Here is a 17,622-nt window from a genome sequence, read left to right on the forward strand (position 1 = left end):
CTCTCACCACGCAGTCTGAGCATGCCTTGGGGGTGGTGGAAAAGAACAGGCCCCCCATGGCCACAGTGCTATATGGGGTGTTCATCAGATCCAAGCAGTCATGACACTTATTTTGTGTCTACATACACACATGCAAAATTAGCTTTGCTTTAAGCCTGAATTAGTAATTTTGGAATTACATGTAAACAAGCAGGAGGATTACTGAAAATTTAGGGAGGCATCTCTGCATGTGTGGTTTTACCTAGATGTGTCCTGCTGCTTACTGAACACCAAATGCTCATAGGCCAAGTGCACGTCTGAAGCAAGCCCATTTCCCCCTTTTCCTTGACAATCAGGTCTGTAACACTGTGGGTACAGATTCTTAACACTCTCCTTTTGTGTGTCCCCTTTACCAAAAGTTTGGGGCTGTTACAGGTACCCATCCCCAGGCTTTGGACAAGCTGCATACGTTCAATGAAACATTTTCCCCCTTGGATCATGCCATGGGTAATGAATAACTGCTTCCCCCCCCCAGCAGGATTTCTGCACACAAAATCCTGACGTTTGCTTATGAAGGTGCCACTTGGCTCTAATTTTCTACCTGGTCTGAGATACTAACTACACTGCAGGGATGCAACATGTGCATGGAGGGACTGCTCACACTGGTTGATCCTACTGCATCTTGCCCCCAAGGTCATCTACAAAGGCTTCTCCTTGTAAGCCCATTCACCCCCAGCTCAATGATCTTCCTCTGGCTGAGAGTCCCTTTGCCCTGTTCCTAAACCAGGAAGGAGTCTCTGTACTGACTAGATGCACCCCATAGCCTTGAAAAGTTAAGCATGCTGCCTCCCAACACTTTCAGTGCAAGTTATGAGCAACCTGTCCAGACCTGTATGATAGAAAGTTTGCATTAGAAGTTTTACTGTATTGCAAGAGGCACTTGTACCCAGATGGCAAAAGCAACTCAGCACGCTGGAACCCTCAACTAGGAAAGGTAGTTAGACACAGGCCAAAGACTAGGTTTGGATGTGGAACGTTTATTAACACCCTTTGATGGAGAGCACTATGTACACAGAACAGCCACAGAAGGTTACTTCTTGGTTTCCTCCTCCTTGGAGAGAGTCTTGATGATCTCTTCCTTCTTGGCTTGCAGACGTTCTTCACGGCGCTTGCGGGCTTCCTTGGTCTTGGACCTGCGAGCTTCGGCCTGGTCACTGAAGATGAAAATAGGTTTCATGAACACACAGGACGTCAGCCTCCAGCAGCCAGATAAACCCACGCAAGCTTCTACCTGGGCATCATCCCCCACCTCTGACTATTTTTCTCCAGCCTTAGGAAGCCATTGTAGAGAGATGAGGAGCAAACACGCATTTCACAAATGCCTCCATCGACTGCTTTATAGCTGCTGTTAACCAGGTTACTACGCCCACACACCTCCCCACTAGCGCTTTTCAATGTAACAGTCTTAAGTGCAATTCAATATCTTGTTCAGTGACACGCCACTGGCCTACTGAGTAATATAGGCAGGCATCAATGGGAGCTACCCTTGGCCAGGATTGGGACTGAAACAAGTCCTTGGCCCAAACAACAGCACAAGAACAGGCTGCTGTCTTTACTCCATCTCCAAGGACACCACACAGCAAACTTGTTAGAGAGTGCCCTTGAGATCTTGACAAAACCGATCAGTCCAGTGATTGAAGTTAGAAAGGGAAAATAATGCATGATCTGCCAGAACCCATTTGTCCTTCAATTGTCTTAACTTCACCCCTTCTTGAGAATGGATCCTTCAATGGCAAGGTCTTTGGACAACATTCAGCAAGGGAACTTGCCCATCCCCTGAAGATTTGAGTTATTTCCTGTGTGTTTGTGTCACGCAGAAGGGCAAAGCTTGTTTAAAGGGGGCATTCAAGTCATACTTGGATTTATTTACACCATTAAAACCAAGCCGTTAATATCCAGATCATTTGTCAACATTTATGAAGTATTATTTTGTATTCCACTCAGCCTTAGGCCTTGTCTACACATAGTAGAACCCACCTAATGTGAATGCAGTTGTGCTGATATACGAGAACTGACACTGTTCTAGTTTATGAGTTTGCACCCATACCAAACTTACCAGACAGCCCTAACTGACAGAGCTATAGCAGCATAACTATGACCAGGCTTGGATAGTAAAGAGATGCTAGTGAATTTCATTTGTTTCTAGTCAGTTTCAGTTTACAGGATGCCGCAATAGGGTTACAAAGACATTGGTTCTCTAAGTGCTGCAAGCTCATGGAATCACTTGAACTCATACTGAGCACTATAAAAAGCTCACTTGTGCAAAACTTAAGTCTTGGGCCTCTACTAAGCTCTCAGAATCGCTTTAATCATCAAACTTACGCCAGGAGCTTCTTGCGAGCCTTGTCTGCCTTGAGTTTGTGAATGTGCTCCATCAGAATCCGCTTGTTCTTGAACACGTTACCCTTGACCTTCAGATACAGACTGTGATACCTAACAAAAGGGAAGGGACAGGGTGAAGTGAGAGCTCACTGTGTTGCAGGAAACAACACTCATTTGTTTGATGGCGCAAAAGAGGAAATACGAACTGTGCAGCTTCCAAGACACCTTGAGTGACTCAAGATAAACGGCAGTTATGCCTTTTCTGCAGTGGACCACACAGTGACCTTTGTGTCCCAGAGTTTTAAAATGAATTTAACCATCGTGCAGCATCTTAATCTACCACCACACAACTCCCTTGTCCTGCCCGCCAATTTCAGCAGAGGAGCGAGTCCTGAGAAGCTCACTAACACCAAGATCATTCTGTAGCAGCTTTCCAGTGCCCTTATCCACTGCAAGGGATTTATCATTTACATAAAAGGCGTGTTTAATCTCTCTTGGCTTTCCCCTTTGGCATCTGTGGGTTCAGGTCCAAGTTTATAGAGCCTGCTGCAAAAGCCTTGCGCAGCAGAGGCTGGTGTATCCAGGCGGCACCCTGTTCCCCACCCACTGCCAAAGGAGAAGCAGGGCAGGATTCATTTGGCTCTCAGACTTACATATGGCGGTCAATCTTCTTGGACTCCCTGTATCTGCGAAGCAGACGTCTCAGAATTCTCATTCTCCTCATCCAGGTCACCTTCTCGGGCATACGAGCATTGGCTGTACCCTTTCTCTTACCTGGAGGCAAAGAGAAAGGCGTTAGAGAGCTAGAACATGGCTAGTTACCAGTGAGCATCCTTGCCAGTGTGCTTAACACCTCCGCTTGCCTCAAAATCCAAGGAGTATGATTAACAACCCAGCTGCATTACAAGGCCCCTCCTTGGTACATAAGGCTGTCTATAAATCCACCCTCAGCAAAGGCCTCTAGAATTTGACAGATGTTTAACCCCAGTTATCTAGAGTGAAGCCAGACATCACTTACCAATGCCCATGTGCCTGCCCTTTCGGCGGGCCAAGGTGTTTTTCCTGCATCGGGCACGGGAGTGAACAGTCACAGGCTTGCGAATTATCAAACCATCTTTGATCAGTTTCCTGATCTGCTGACCTGGAAATCAGAAGAGATGTTCCATGTTGAAGACATCAAATGGAACAGAAAATGGACAGTATGAGCAAGGCAAGAGTCCAACACCAACAAATTTTCCTTTTCAAAAGGAGTTTTCAGGATGGATTACAAATTCTAAGTCAGGGGTTCTCAAACTGGGGGTCAGAACCCCTCAGGGGGTCATGAAGTTATTACATGGGGGGGTCGTGAGCTGTCAACCTCCACCCCAAACCCTGCTTTGCCTCCAGCATTTATAATGGTGTTAAATATAGAAAAAGTGTTTTTAATTTATAGGGGAGGGGGTCGCACTAAGAGGCTTGCTATGTGAAAAAGTTTGAGACACATTGGTCTAAGTCTAAAGGAATTTAAGAAGATTTTGACCTTCTTTACAGAGGCCCCTTAATTAAGTTTGTTTTCCTCAGGCAGTCCTGTGGCAGTCCAGCACAGGCCCACATGGGAAACATTCTCCCAGTCACTGTTACTCCATTCAGGTCCACACTGCAAACTTTATAAAGATGTCGTTTGGGTCCAGCTTCTGCTTCCAATCTACCTGCTGGATCTGCCAGCTCAGTTAACACAAAAGGAAGCCTAGTCCGTGAGAAGGGACAAACTGTCTATTTTTCAGTACTTGTAGTGAACTCTCATGTTTTTCTGCTCTTCTAATTTTTCAATCCTGAATCTCTCATCTGTTCACCCCTAGATATCCCTGTTTGGTATTTGACTAGAAAGTTGTAACTCCTGTCCCCACAAAGAACATCCACACTAGTAATCACATTCTTGTGTGAATTCTTCCAGTGTGGATTTAGCAGAATTCTAGAATTTGGTCATTTACGGCTTCCAGTTATCAAGGGAAGGCAATTGCTACATGCTTATAAGTCAGCAAAACCTTTAAATAAACTTGAATATATAAAAAGCCTGTGGAGAAGGCAATTCGGTTTAGCTACTATTAACCTTTCTACTACCGAGCCTGTAACAAAGACAAACTGAGATCACTGCATCTTCTGCAATATTAAATAATTAGCTAGGCCCACAAATCATACCAGAAGACAGCACTAGCAAGTCACTGAATCGCCCAGTGCCCATGTGGAAGAGAAATAGTTACTTACGAGAATTAGCATTGGCAATCTCATTGGTCTCATTAGGATCCAACCAAACTTTCTTCTTGCCACAGCGCAAGACGCTGGAGGCCAGCCTCTTCTGGAGCCTGAGCATACTGAACAAACCAACACACACGGCTTAGAACAGGCAGCCCCCAGTTTAGCGCAATGGCAAATCATAACATTTTTCACTGTTCCTGGAATGCTCAAAATGCAGCCTAGCTTTATTTAAAATGTATAAAGGGTATTTCATCGTAGAGATCACAAAGCCTAATGTAAGTTAATTACATATGGCACTGCTGAAATGTCATCACCTCTGAAGCGAAAGGCAGCAATCACGTGGAAAGCTGGCATGTGGCAAAACAGTGCGAGTGGATAAATTGTGGCCAGCGATGTTGACCAGATTAAACTCTTATGAAGGAGGTTTTCATTTGTGGCGAAAGCTCAGAGCCGAAGGTGGCGGGTGACACGTTAAACAGAAGATGGGATGAAGTTTCAGTGATTCTGGGCACCTCGCCTGAGCTGAGCACCCACCCCTTGCGGTGCCTCATGCTGGCCGCCCAAAAATCACCGGCCACTTTGGAAGTGAGGCCTAGCTCTCAAGTGCCGAGCCCAGCAGACTGGGGCTCCCTTTGCCCCTACCCCAGGGGCGGCTGGTTTCCAGACAGCGGGATCCCCGTGGGGTGGGAACGTCGGGGAGATCCAGCAGAGCGGGGACTTTACTGGGGGTGCCATATAGATCAGCCCCCGCCCCCCCACCTGTGCCCAGCGCGCGCCCCCCCGCTCCATTCCAGGCCGCGCGCCCCCCCCCCGCTCCATTCAAGGGGGGGCCTCATATCGCCCCGCTGCCCACAGCCCAGGGCTGGGCTATGGGGACAAGGGACGCTACCGGATGGGGACAGGGGAAGCGGCTCCTCTCAGCCAGGCCCGGCCCCAGGCCCAGGCCCAGGCCCAGGCCCGGTGCCGGTCGCTCTCCGGAGCGGAGGCCCGGCCGCCCCAGCGCCCAACCCGCTCGGGTCCCGGGTCCCTCCAGGGGCCCAGGCGGCCCCTCCGGGCAGAACCCGGCCCGCGGCTGGGCCCGCGCCCCGCTCACCTCATGGCGGCGGCGGCCCAAGCGCTGAAAGGAAAGGAGGCCGCAGCGCCGGCCGCTCCCACTATCAGCGCGGGGGTGGGTGGGACGTACCATTCCACCCCTCCGCTCACAGCGCCGCCCCTCCGCTCCGATCCCGGCTCGCTCCACTACGGAACAGGGAAGCGCGGAAAGGGACAGAACCCGGTTCCGAGGGAGAAAATCCGGACGGAACCGGGAGTCTGAAACATATCTCTCCACCCCCCCGCGTCTGGGAATGGTATGGTCCGGAGTACAGCGGCGCCTGCGCAATGATCACGTGGGAGTGTTGCCCGGACTAGCCCGGCAGAGGCTGCGCCTGCGCAATGGAGGGGAGCTGCTCAGTGTACCACGTGGAAGGGGTGGGGCTGATGCTGTCTTTTTGCGGGGAGGGCTGAACGCATGGAGGAGAGGAAGGGCAGGCGTGGGGTAGTAGGTGCTGCTTAATGGGGGCCGTAGGGGGGAAGTAAGCTAGAGGCCTTGGGGCAAATCAGGGCTGGGGGGCAGTCATCATGGGATCAGTGGGGGAGTCCTGGGGCAGGCTTAGGGCTTACAGTGGATCACAAATTGAATATGAGTCAACAACCTGAGGAGCTGGGGAAAAGGCCAGTATCATTCTGGGGTGTATTAACACGAATGCCCTATGTAAGTCCTGGGCGGTCATTGTCCCGCTCTGCTCGGCGCTGGGGAGGCCTCAGCTGGAGTATGGTGTCCCATTCTGGGCACCGTGCGTTAGAAAAGATGAGGACAAATTGGACTGAGTCCCAAGAAGAGCAGTAAAAATGACAAAAGGGTTAGAAACACTGACTTGTGGAGGAAGGTTAAAAAAATTGGGTATATTAGTCTTGAGAAAAGAAGACTGATAAGGGTCTGCAGATAGGCTAAAGAGGCTGCTGATCAGTTGTGCTCCATAGCCACTGAAGGTAGGACAATAAGTAAGGGAGTTAAGCTGCAGCAAGGGCGATTTAGGTTAGACGTTAGGAAAAACTTTCTAACCATAAGGGTAGTTAAGCTCTGGAATAGCTTCCAAGGGATCTTGTGAAATCCCCATTGTTGGAGGTTTTTAAGAACAGGTTGGAGAAACACCTGTAAAGGATGCTGTAGGTTCACTTTGTCCTGCCATAGTGCAGGGGGGTGGATTTGATGACCTCTTGTAGTCCGGTCCAGCCCTACATTTCTGACTCTATGCTAGGCTGCAGGAAAGCTATGTCAGATTGGAAGTTAGCCATGGGGTAGGAGGTAGGTTAATGGGGGACAGTAGAGAAGTTATGGGATAAGGTGTGCTATGCTGGGGCCCTGAGCCAGGTCAGGTGTGGGGGTAGCTATGGGATAGTCTATGCCAGGTTAAAGGCCAGCCATGAAACAGGAACTAAAGCTATGGGGCAGGCCATGGTCACAGCTTTGCAGGTAGCCATGGGTCCTGTACGTGCTTGTCCTTGAACTGTAGATGGTCACCACTAACCCAAACTCATACTGTGAATCTGTTAGACCTAGGAATGGCACCCAGGAGTCCTGGCTCCCAATCGCCTCTTATCCCTGCCTGCTGGCACTTTGCAAAAATAAATTAATCCTCACAGGCCTAATGTGAGGTTGGTAAGTATCAGTATCACTGTTGATCAGCTAGGGAAACTGAGGCACAAAGGGGCCTAACTCCCCTCTCATGCCATGTCAATCAGGAGCATCTCCATGAAAAAAGGGGTAATGTACAACCAGAGTCAGTGTGGTCAGATTCAGGCCCAGAGAGAGCCACTGATTTACCCTATGTCCAAGAAAGTCTGATCCAGAAAGGGGCTGAAATCTGTGTGAATTTAGGCTGTTCAGAACTCCAGGATTTCAAAGCTTAAGAATCCTTGGAACAAGAGGAGAGACTATCAAAAATATAAATGTATAAATGGTCCTGTTTCTTTAAACTATAACTGAAGCTCCACTTTTAAAGTGATACAAACTCCACTCAAGCCAAAATGTCACTTTTTTTTTAAATAAATGAAACGTCAAAAAGCACCCAAATCCACACTTTTTGCAGCGTTTAGGCATATTTCCTCCTTTGAAAGTCACGTCTGAAAATTGCAATTGGCTAGAAAATCAAACCAAAAACAAAGGCTGCTTGTTAAATACTCAGAGTAGATTCCATCTCATGGTTCATTTAGAGTCTGGCTGATGTAAATACAACATATGGTAGGAGAAGGAGGCCTGACAGGAACAGATTCTTGGTTCATTAAGCGAGAAAAACACAGATAAACACAGATTTAGGCTGTTTAAAAAACGAGTTGTTGTTTTCATAAAATAAACTCCAAACCTGGAAATACCTGCTACAGGAACGTGTGTTGGGAACTTGGCTCAGACCCACTGGCTCACCAGTTCCAGGATCCTGCCTCTAGCATTTGCCACGCAGCCTGATGTCAAAGAGAAAAGCAAATAAAAATATGCCCCCATAGCACATTTGGTCAGACCCCTGGGTCTGTACAGGGGAGGGGAGATAGTTGCTTCCCAGCTCCTGTGGAAGAATCATGTTATGCCCTATGCTATCCAGGGGAATTCCCCTAAACAGGAGGAATTCCCAGGTGGAGAAATCCAGCTGTTTTCTCCCATGGTGCAAAAGCACCAGAATGAAGCCTAGAAATGGGGTTGCAGCATTTACAGAATGCTGTGGTGATGGTGGTGGAGATATTGTTTATGCCCTTATCTCTCCTAGGAAACAATGAAATCTGCCAGAGGGTCCTGTCTATGTGTTTTCAAATGTCTTCCTTAGCATCTTGCACTGGATTTTGTTTTCCAGTGGATCATTGCTCACCAAAGGGACTCTGCTCCGCCCCAGAGGTGGCTGCATCTATTTGTAAAGAGCGCTATGGTGGGGAGGATATCATGTTGAGGTAACACCTTATATTGCTGGCATTTAGGATGGGCCTGAGGCCATCTGCTGCTGCCCCACATCAGCAATCCACCTAGGGGCATCACTGGCATTCCACAGTCTGTTCACAGTGTTTACTGCTCAAATGTGGAGGTGGTGATTGAGCGTGCCTGGCGGGTGGAGAGGCTCTGGCCATGTAAAGGGAGATCTGTAATTGCATTATACTCCCATGCAGCTGCCTGCTGTCTGTGTGTTCACCTTCCCTCCTCCAGCTCTTTCCCTTCTGCCCCCACAACCGTCTCCCTCTGCTCACCCATCATCTTTCTCCCCACCCCCACCTCCGCTCTCCTCTCCCTCCCACTCTTCCTGCCCAGCTTCTATTTACTGCCAGGGTCCCTGGGGGGGGGGGGGGATTACGATTGCTGGTGGGCTGTGGGGGGAGGGAAAGGGGGACAAGCTGGAAAAACAATATCCAGGAAACAGCTGCAGCTGTCCAAGATGCTCAGTGAATTGCTCCTCTCAGGACGGTTAGCTGGATGGTCTCTGCACAAACAGGCCGACATGGGAGAGGGAAGCCTCCAGGCTAACTGTCATGGAGAGGCTGCGGCACTGAAGCCTCAGATAAGGCCATCTCCCTTGTCCTAGCTGGAAGCAGGATGTACACAAAGTTTCTGGTCTAGAAAGGTCATTTCAAATCTGGCCTGGCATCCCCATGTCAGGAGAGAGGGATGGGTGGGAGTCACATCTGGATGAGGGGCTGTGCTGTCCCAGTGTGGGACTGCTTTGATACGGGGGTTTGGTCCAAGCCCATCTCTGGGGTCTAGTCTGGCAGAGAGGGGAGAGATGAGAACACAGCCTGCTCCATGCACTGGGAGGGTCATGTCCAGGGGGAGATGCTGAATGGTGGTGGGACTATGCATGCCCATGATCTCCAGCCTCCCTAACTCAGGATCCACCCACTGGTGTCTCATGACATCATGAACATCAGGGAAATGCTGGAACATAGGGATCCTTCTGCAGATGGGAAACCTTGGGAGAAGTCGAGCCCTCTGGGGACTCTAGGATTTTCTGCTTCCAGCTGGGACAAAAATCTCAGGAGAGCAACCTCCCACCTCGTGGCCTGGATGCTTCGCGGCCAACTGGAAGCAGGAATGGGACGTGCGGTGTGATGGGTGGGGAGAAAACCAACCAACCTTGTATTGATTCAGGGCTTGGTTTGAGTTTGGGATGAAGAGGCCGGGGCAGTTCTGATGTCACTGGGACTTGCAGGGCCCTTCCAGTCCCAAGTCTTCCCCATTCCATCTACCCTGAGTTCCTATCTACCAGGCACTCGGACTTTTCCCCTCTGGTTCGTCACCCCCGAAGGTGTGCAAAGAGCCCCCAGGTATCAGTTCACTTTGGTGGACACACTCCACACAGTTCGTGCAGCAGAGACCTGCTGGGGGCAAGAATAACCAAAAAGTTTATTTAATAGAAGAAAAAAAATCACAGATTCAAAGGTGAAACAGGAAGGAAAAGCAAACGCAGACAAGTCACACAGAAAATGAACAAAAAGATGCAACCCCAGGCTTTACACGCCTATATTAGACAAATCCCCTTTTCTAATAGAAGGTACCTGTTGCCTCAGAATGGTTTTCCCAGGCCGTCACAGAAGGACCCAGCGGGTCAGGGACAGCTTTGCACTTAAAGGCTTCCCCTCAATTTCTGGAAAAAAAACCTCAGAGACAAGCTTGGTTTTAAAAGGCTTTTCTTTCCTGGCATGGTGACTCATGGGTATTGAGAGTGGGGGAATTCCCAGTTGTCTCCATGTCTTTCCATTAACTCTAATGGTCCACCATTGTCTTTTCCTGGTTGGACAATGGATGGCTACTTGAAGATGGTTTCCTGTAAACAACTGGCTTGGTGCCCCTCTCTGCCTGATCCCTTCACCACCTGTTGCAAGGCGCTGCTGTGTAGTTGCACCACGGTTACAACGTTCTACACATATACACATGCGATGATGCGTAACTACCCTGCATGCAGCTCTGCTGATGCCCAGCAAGTTCAGAACATCACAAGCTTTCTGAAAGACCTTCCTTGACTTACTCATCCACAACCACATTGTATATGACCAGCTAATTCAATTGTGTGTTCTTTGGGGTTCAGACCCCCTTGGGATGTCTGGACCTGGACTGTCACAGTCATCCAGGCTGGATCCCCACCCTCCAAAACTGGGGGAAGGCAGCGTGGTCCTAGTGCAGCTAGAGCCTGACAGGACGGCTGGGTTCTATTCCTGGTTCTGCCACCAATTAGCTGTGTGACCTTGGGTAAATCATTTCTCTCTGTGCCTCATTTCTCCAGCCTGCAAAGTGGAGATTAAATATGATTCGGTGCTTGGGCACCGCAGTCATACCTCAGCCAGTCAGTGACAGATAGGTTCTAATCATGGAAAATCTCTCTTGCATCGGATGTCCAGTGGTCCTGGACAGTTTGTCTCCCAGCTGCACAGTCTGGGTCTGGAGACCAGGAAGGAGCCAGCTCCCTGCAGCACCAGAGAGGTTAATTTTTAACCTTGTATGGCCTCCCCACAGCTTGGGACTGGACCCCTACCTCCGCCCTGGCAGAGGGGATGTGGGATGAGCTGTCCCCTCAGATCCACCCCCTCACTCGCCAAAAGCAAGCTGAAGGAGATGGGACGCAAGGACCTTCAGCAGTCTGCTCAAATCCAGTCTTGGGCAGTTGCGGTTGAAGCCGATTACTGTCTAATTGCTGAGGTGAGATGAGGGCCCTGGGTCACAGCTCAATTCTCATTGGACACACGGGCACCGGTCAGGCTCGGCGCTGGCGAGCTCAGCAGAGAAGACAGGCTCTGAATAGGTCCTTCATATGGAGTCAAGTCAAAGTTCCCCGGAGCTAGCGGCTCACTGAACTGATGTGACTAAGCCACGTCAGTTTCACAGCCAATGGTCCAGCCCATCTCACCACCTGATGGATCAGGTACCCGTTTTGAAGCTAGGTGAACTGGAGGCAGCTTTGCAGTGTGAGATCAAGGGAGACTCGCTCACCACTCAGCCACCACCACACCTTATAGGGAGGGTTGAGAGCCACAGACGGACCATGTGGCCAAGGGGAGGATTCAGGTTCTGGGGCTGCCCTGTGGGCTCCTTTCACTGAGCTGGACACAAGGGTTTATTTGCTGCACTTTGGTTTCCAGAGCGCACGGCTGTGCGTGTTATCTGGGTAGCCAGCCCACCCCAGACCCACGCCCCTTGGGGGTCCCGCTGCGGCTCTCCAATCTGGGGCTGGCGCATGCCAATGCTCGGGACACCTGTCAAAGCAAAGCAGCCGCCCAATTAGGGGTGAGACAAGGGAGGGGGTGGCAAAGAGCAGACCCAGGTCCCCATGCTTCATTCCCACCAGATCCCACCAGCCGTGTGGCTTTTCTCCCCTATCGTCACAGGGACATGGATGCAGCCCCGTTTGCTGCTTTGCACCTGCCATGGTGCTCCCTCTGTGCTGGGACATAGAGAGTGTACGGCACGCGGGGGGCAGGTGGTGGACTCTGAGGATCATCAGGGCCTGTTGGGAGCCCCGGGGCAGGTGGGTTCTCAGGAAGGATCTGGTGGGGGATGGGGGTGAAAGGGGGCTGCAGAGTGAAGAGGGAGCGAGGTGAGAGGTGCAGGGCCTGGAGCGGGGGGCACAGGGCAGCGGTGTCCTCACCCCCAGAGCACACACGCTAGAGCCCCCTGGGCAGTGGGGAGGGGACTGATCGCTGGAGCCGCCTGCCCAGCCATGGCCGTGGACTGGGGGGGGGGCTCTGTGTGGGGCAGGGAGGCATGAGGCCACCCCCATCCAGTCCTTCACCCCCTGGGAGTCCCCACTGCAGGGGCGACCTCCCCTGGCATCTCCCCCCCCCCCCCCAGCGCTGCTGGGCAGATGGGAATGGGGGGGGGACACTCATGTCTCTATAGGGACTGGTTGGATCTGGGGGGTGTCTCTCCTCCTAGACGCCTGGACACCCGCTCAGGGCGCCCCCCCCCCAATCGCTCAGCCCCTCTGCGGGGGGGCGCTCGGACCACACCCCTCCCCCCCAGGGCCGGCGAGCCCCCCCTTCCGCCCGCCCCGCCTGCGCATTGTGTGGCCGCCGGGAGGGGCCGGCCGGCTGCCGCCCCCACACGCGCCCCCGCCCCGGGCTCCTCCTCCGCCGGGGCTGGCTTGGGACACGAGTCCGGTGCGAGCCAGGCCGGGAGCTCGATGGTTCGGGAGGGCGGCATGGCCAGGACACCCCGCAGCTCGACCCAGGAGATCCAGATGGACGTGTTCGAGAACCCCGGCCTCCAGGTGGGATAACCCCCCCCCCCGCGGGGGGGTCTGCTCCCTGCCACCGGGGGGGGGGGCTTTGTAGCCAGAAATAGCGGGGGCGGGGGGATGGATCCGATCGGAACCGGCGCACGGGTGGAGCCGGCCAATGACTCACTGGCCTCTGCTTTTCCCAGGGGTGGGGGTGGGGGGGGGCAGGGTTGAGCGTTGCTGCCGGGGTGGGGGGGAATTGGCCCCCGGGGGAGGAATCTCAGCCTGGCTGCTGCTTTCCGCCCAGCCCTCCCTTGGGATCAGCCCTTCCCAGCTGCCCTCAGGTTTCAGCCTTAGCACAAAAGCCCTATTGGCACCGGGCTCCTCCTCCCCCAGCCAGGCAAAGCGGGGTCCCCTCCCCCCCATGCCCTACATCCTGCAGGACTGGGGAGGGGTGCCCAGAGATCGCAAGGGAGGCGAACCCCAAACTTTGTAATGGGTGCCAAAAAGCCAGCCGAGAGGAGAGCGGGGGGGGTCTGGGGTGCCTCCCCCGGAGTGGGAAGATATGGTCTCCAGGTTAGCGCAGGCAGGGGACGGGGCATAAGGCACCTGGGTTCTAGTCCCCGCTCTGCTGCTCGCTTGCTGTGTCACCTGTGTCTCCCCATCTGGAAAATGTGGGGAATAATCCTGAGGGGTTTGTGGGGCTGGATCAGTGCTGCTGCGTAGGGTGCCCTGGGCTGCTGCCATGAACGAACGGTCGCTAGCGAAGGGCAGGTGTCGCTCTGGGAAACTTTGGAACATACGGGATAATTTGGGAAACCCTCTCGGGAGTCACCACACCCCTTTACCTCCCCATCCTCTTGCCAGTTGGTACCAGGGGACGTTGCCTCTGCTGGAAACAGGCCATGAGCCAATGTAGCAGGAGGCAGGGAGGCCAGCACAGATGGGCCATTGCTCTGAGTACTCAGGTGGGGATCCCGGTGGCAGGTTGGACCTGTTGGCCAGGGCTAGTGAGCGGGGCGGGGCAGGACGGGGAGGGGGGAAGGATTGCAGTGGCAGGATGGACCCACGGGTCTGACCCAGCTCAGCGCATCCTCCCATTCACTTTGCTGGGTGTCATCCCCACACAGCCCCTTTGCTATGGCAGCCTGTCCCCCCAGCCCCAGGCAATTTGGAGCGGCAAGTGGGGAGGGGTGCCTGGTTGCACCCAGACACCCTGGCAGTGCCAGGCCCCCAACACAGGGCTGGGAAACACCGACCCAGCTTCCGCCAGCTTAGGATCTGGCTCTGTAAATGGCCACGATTAATCCTTCCCCACCTGGAGAGCCACCAACCCAGTGCTTAACCCCTCTAGGCATGGCAGTTTGTAGCCCCGGCCCCTCTGGGCTTGCAGCGTCAGTAAATGAATGTAACAAAATTGCTTGCTCCCCGGCACCTCCTGCATTACAAATTAAGCCCTGCACCCGCCCCCTGGATGGGGGAGCCCAGCCACCCACGGAGGGTGCAGTGAATGTGACGGAGGGATGGGCCCTGATTGGAAAGGTGGGGGTGGGGAAGAATCCTAAAAATACCAACTCCTGCCCTGCTCCGAGACCACGTGTCTGTGGGCTGGGCAGCAACTGGGCCCAGCTGTCCCTCTGAGATGCGCCTGGCTCATTCCGAGACCTGCCCCGACATGTCCCGACCGCTCGCCCTGTGCAGAAAGGCCTGGGGCTCGCTGGGAGCTTCGGGAGGAACCAGCTGGAAAAGGACTGACACCCCGGGGCTGTGATGACCCTGCCCCCATCGGGGTGGAGGGGAGCCGGCCTGGGCCTTCAAGGACAGCAGCAGAAAGGTCCAGCAGCAATTGACCTTCTGTAGGGAGCGCTGGCTGCGGGTGGGGTGGAAATCTTAGCTACTCTAATCCCAGCCTCTGCCAGCAGGAGGTGCTGCAGAGCATGGGGCAGGAGTGCTGGCTGTGGGGAAGCTCCCAGCTGCTAGCACCTTCTATCTAAGTCTTTGCCACCAGCCGGGTATTTGGAGCATTTGCCGGGCTCTGTTGGAAGAGGAGCCGCTAGGTCATGGGATGACTCAGTAGCAGCAGGTGTGTTCGCTTGCTCCATGCGCGTGTGCATTTGCAGGGCTGCTGGGGCCTGCGTGGGTGTGAGGAAGGAGAGCATCAGAGCCTGCGCACTAGGGGGAGGAGTGGAGGTGAGTGCATGTGCCACTAGGGAGGTGTTTAGAGTGTGTGTGTGTAGTAAATCGGGTCTGTAGTAAGCTCCAATTCGTGGGGATGGGCGTGTGTATAGTAGGTTGTGTGTGTACAGCTCTGTGTGTGTGTGTGTGTGCACAGCTCGTTGCACGGAAGTAGGGGTGTATGTGTGTATATACACAGCTGTTGCACAGAGGTAGGGATGTGTATATACACAGCTCTCATATGGAGGTAGGGGTGTATATGTTCACAGCTCTTGTTGCACAGAGATAGGGGTGTGCGTGTGGGTGTATGCAGCTCTTGTTGCATGGAGGTATGGGTGTGTGGGGGGAGTATACACAGGTCTCATTGCACAGAGGGTGTGTGTGTGTACAGCTTGTTGCACGGAGGTAGGGGTGTGTGTGGGGGGGATATACTCAGCTCTCATTGCACAGAGGTGGGGTGTGTGTGTGGACAACTTGTTGCACAGTGGTAGGGGTGCGTATGTACACAGCTCTCGTTGCACGGAGGTAGGGGTGTGTGTGTGTACAGCTTGTTGCATAGTGGTAAGGGTGTGTATGTACACAGCTCTCGTATGGAGGTAGGGGTGTATATGTACACAGTTCTTGTTGCATGGAAGTAGGGGTGTGCGTGTGCGTGTGTGGGGTATACTCTGCTCTCATTGCACAGAGGTGGGGTGTGTGTGTGTACAGCTCCTTGCACGGGGGTAGGAGTGTGTGTGTGGAGGGTGGGTGTATACAGCTCATTGCATGGGGTAGGGGTGTGTGTGTGGATCACAGCCCCACCCTCTTCACCTTTTGGCAGCTGGGGGCCTCCCCTGGAGGGTCCATGAGCCTGGGACTGGAACCCCTTCCCTGGGCTTAGCCTCTGCCCCATGGATCCCACCCTGTCCCGGCACAGATGGGCCGGCTCTGGGCAGCAGCAGGGTGATCTCTGGAGCCCACACTGCCCCCTCCCTGGTTGTGGGGCCGGGGGGGAGTTGAGGGGGCACAGACTGGCTGCAAATCCAATCAGCCCCACATCCTCTTTCTCTCTCCATGACGACCAACCGGGCTAATTCAATCCCAGGCCCCTGAGGATGGCCCGAGAGCTGCTCCACGCTGCATCAGTCACCTTTGCTAGGCCCAGTGGAGGTGATGGGTTAAACACCCCCCTTCCGCATACAGACTGAGCCCCGCCATTACCTGGGCACGGGAGGGGTAGATTGGGGGGGGGGAGCTCTCTGGATCTCACTGGAGAACACAACTCAGCCCCCCACCCCCTGTACGTCTGTCCAGACCTCGGCCGCAGCCCTGTAGCGCCCATGGGGACAGGTGGGCAGACACCTCACCTCGCCCGTTGACATGGGGCAGTAAAGCTGCTCCCAGGGTGTCCTCCCCACAGGGGCCTCTGACGGACAAGCCACTTCTCTCTTCTGTACCTTGATTTCCCCTTCTGCTAGCTGAGGATTTAGCTGCCGACTCCTCCCCTAGAATATGCCACGTGATCTATGGTTACCCTATGAACATGCTGCTGTCTGTGGGGTAGGGGGGTGGGGTCCCCCCTCGCAACTCTTGATTCCTCCCCAGAGCAATATGGGGGGCCCGGGCAGCGGCTGGAATAAAGGCCCAGCCCGATCCAGTGCCGTTTGCCCTCGACCAGCACATGCCTCCCTGTTTCTATCGGGGTGAGCTGACGTGGCCGGTGTTGCAATTAGCTCCCCCCGGTGATTAAGAGCCTGGCTGTGACGCTGTGCGGAGCCAGATTGGTTGGGAACCCAGTGAGGCTATTAAAGCCCCAGAGCTGCCTATTGATTGGCACCCGCATCAGGTGACTGTGCTGCTTCCCCGGAGAGCGACCCCTCCCTCCGGCCCTGCCTCCTGCACTCCCAGTGCTCCGTGTGAGTGCCAGGGACCTGTGGGTGTCACTGGCTCTTGTGGGGGACTCAGCAGCCCCATAGGGAAGGGGATCCCACAGCCAAGCCAGGCCCAGGTGGGTGTTTAGATGGGGACATGTCCTAAGCGTCTGCGATCCAAGGGATTTTCACAGTGGAATAAACCATCTCAGACCAGCGGGATGTTTAGCCTGGGAACCATCTGTCCCCACTGTCCCCAGCTGTCGGCCACAGGGGAAGGCAGCCTCCGTATGGTGTGTTATGCTACCGTGAAGAGAGAGATTCCTTCGTGGCCTCAGGAGCTGATGCCCTGATGCCCTGAAGCATTAGACTTGTCATCCATATTCTAGCAGCTCGTGCTATTCGCAGGCATACGGATGTCTAGTGTGGTTATAGAACCATTTATAGGCTCAGTTAGAGTGGGGCTCCTGGGTTCTGCTCTCCGCTTTCCCATTGACTTGCTGCATGGCCACGAGTAAAGCATTTTCCCTTTTGGTGCCTCGGTTTCCCCCAGCAGTACAATGGGCAATGATACTCGCTTACTTCTCCGGGGCAGGAGAGGAATTAAGTTTAATTCATTTGTGCTTGTAAAGTACTTTGAGATCCTCTGATTGAAGGCGTGGCAAAGCAGATGTCAGGGTAACGCCTCCATTAGCTTTAGCAACATCCTGCAGCAGGGAGTTCCACAGGTTTCTGGTACGCCATGCAGTTGTCTGCTCCCGCCCCTCTGTAAGATC

At 53.6% G+C, this 17,622-nt stretch overlaps 2 protein-coding genes across 3 annotated transcripts in view; one reads left to right on the top strand and one right to left on the bottom strand.

Annotated features, from left to right (window-relative positions):
- Window positions 1–996: 996 nt before the first annotated feature.
- Window positions 997–5,743, bottom strand: RPL19 (ribosomal protein L19). Its single transcript, XM_044999432.1, has 6 exons — window positions 5,690–5,743; window positions 4,606–4,712; window positions 3,380–3,502; window positions 3,015–3,135; window positions 2,362–2,472; window positions 997–1,193 (listed from the first exon to the last, which is right to left on the bottom strand). The coding sequence occupies exons 1-6, from the start codon at window positions 5,692–5,694 to the stop codon at window positions 1,070–1,072; spliced, it is 591 nt and encodes a 196-aa protein (XP_044855367.1). The 5' UTR covers window positions 5,695–5,743; the 3' UTR covers window positions 997–1,069.
- A 6,978-nt stretch (window positions 5,744–12,721) lies between these two features.
- Window positions 12,722–17,622, top strand: part of CACNB1 (calcium voltage-gated channel auxiliary subunit beta 1) — a 28,300-nt gene continuing 23,399 nt past the window's right edge. For both annotated transcript variants that reach the window (XM_044999371.1, XM_044999373.1), the window contains exon 1: window positions 12,722–12,872. In XM_044999371.1, coding sequence (XP_044855306.1) covers window positions 12,786–12,872 — 87 coding nt within the window. In that variant the 5' untranslated portion in view covers window positions 12,722–12,785. The remainder of the gene's footprint in view (window positions 12,873–17,622) is intronic.

This window comes from Mauremys mutica, chromosome 25 (assembly GCF_020497125.1).
Source record: "Mauremys mutica isolate MM-2020 ecotype Southern chromosome 25, ASM2049712v1, whole genome shotgun sequence".
NCBI classification, from domain to species: domain Eukaryota; kingdom Metazoa; phylum Chordata; order Testudines; family Geoemydidae; genus Mauremys; species Mauremys mutica.

Excerpts from the sequence above, each read along its gene's own strand:
- RPL19 (XM_044999432.1), bottom strand. Across the intron at positions 3,136-3,379 it reads GGGCAGGCACATGGGCATTG|GTAAGAGAAAGGGTACAGCC; the intron begins GTAAGTGATGTC and ends CTTTGCCTCCAG. Across the intron at positions 2,473-3,014 it reads AAGAAGATTGACCGCCATAT|GTATCACAGTCTGTATCTGA; the intron begins GTAAGTCTGAGA and ends CCCTTTTGTTAG.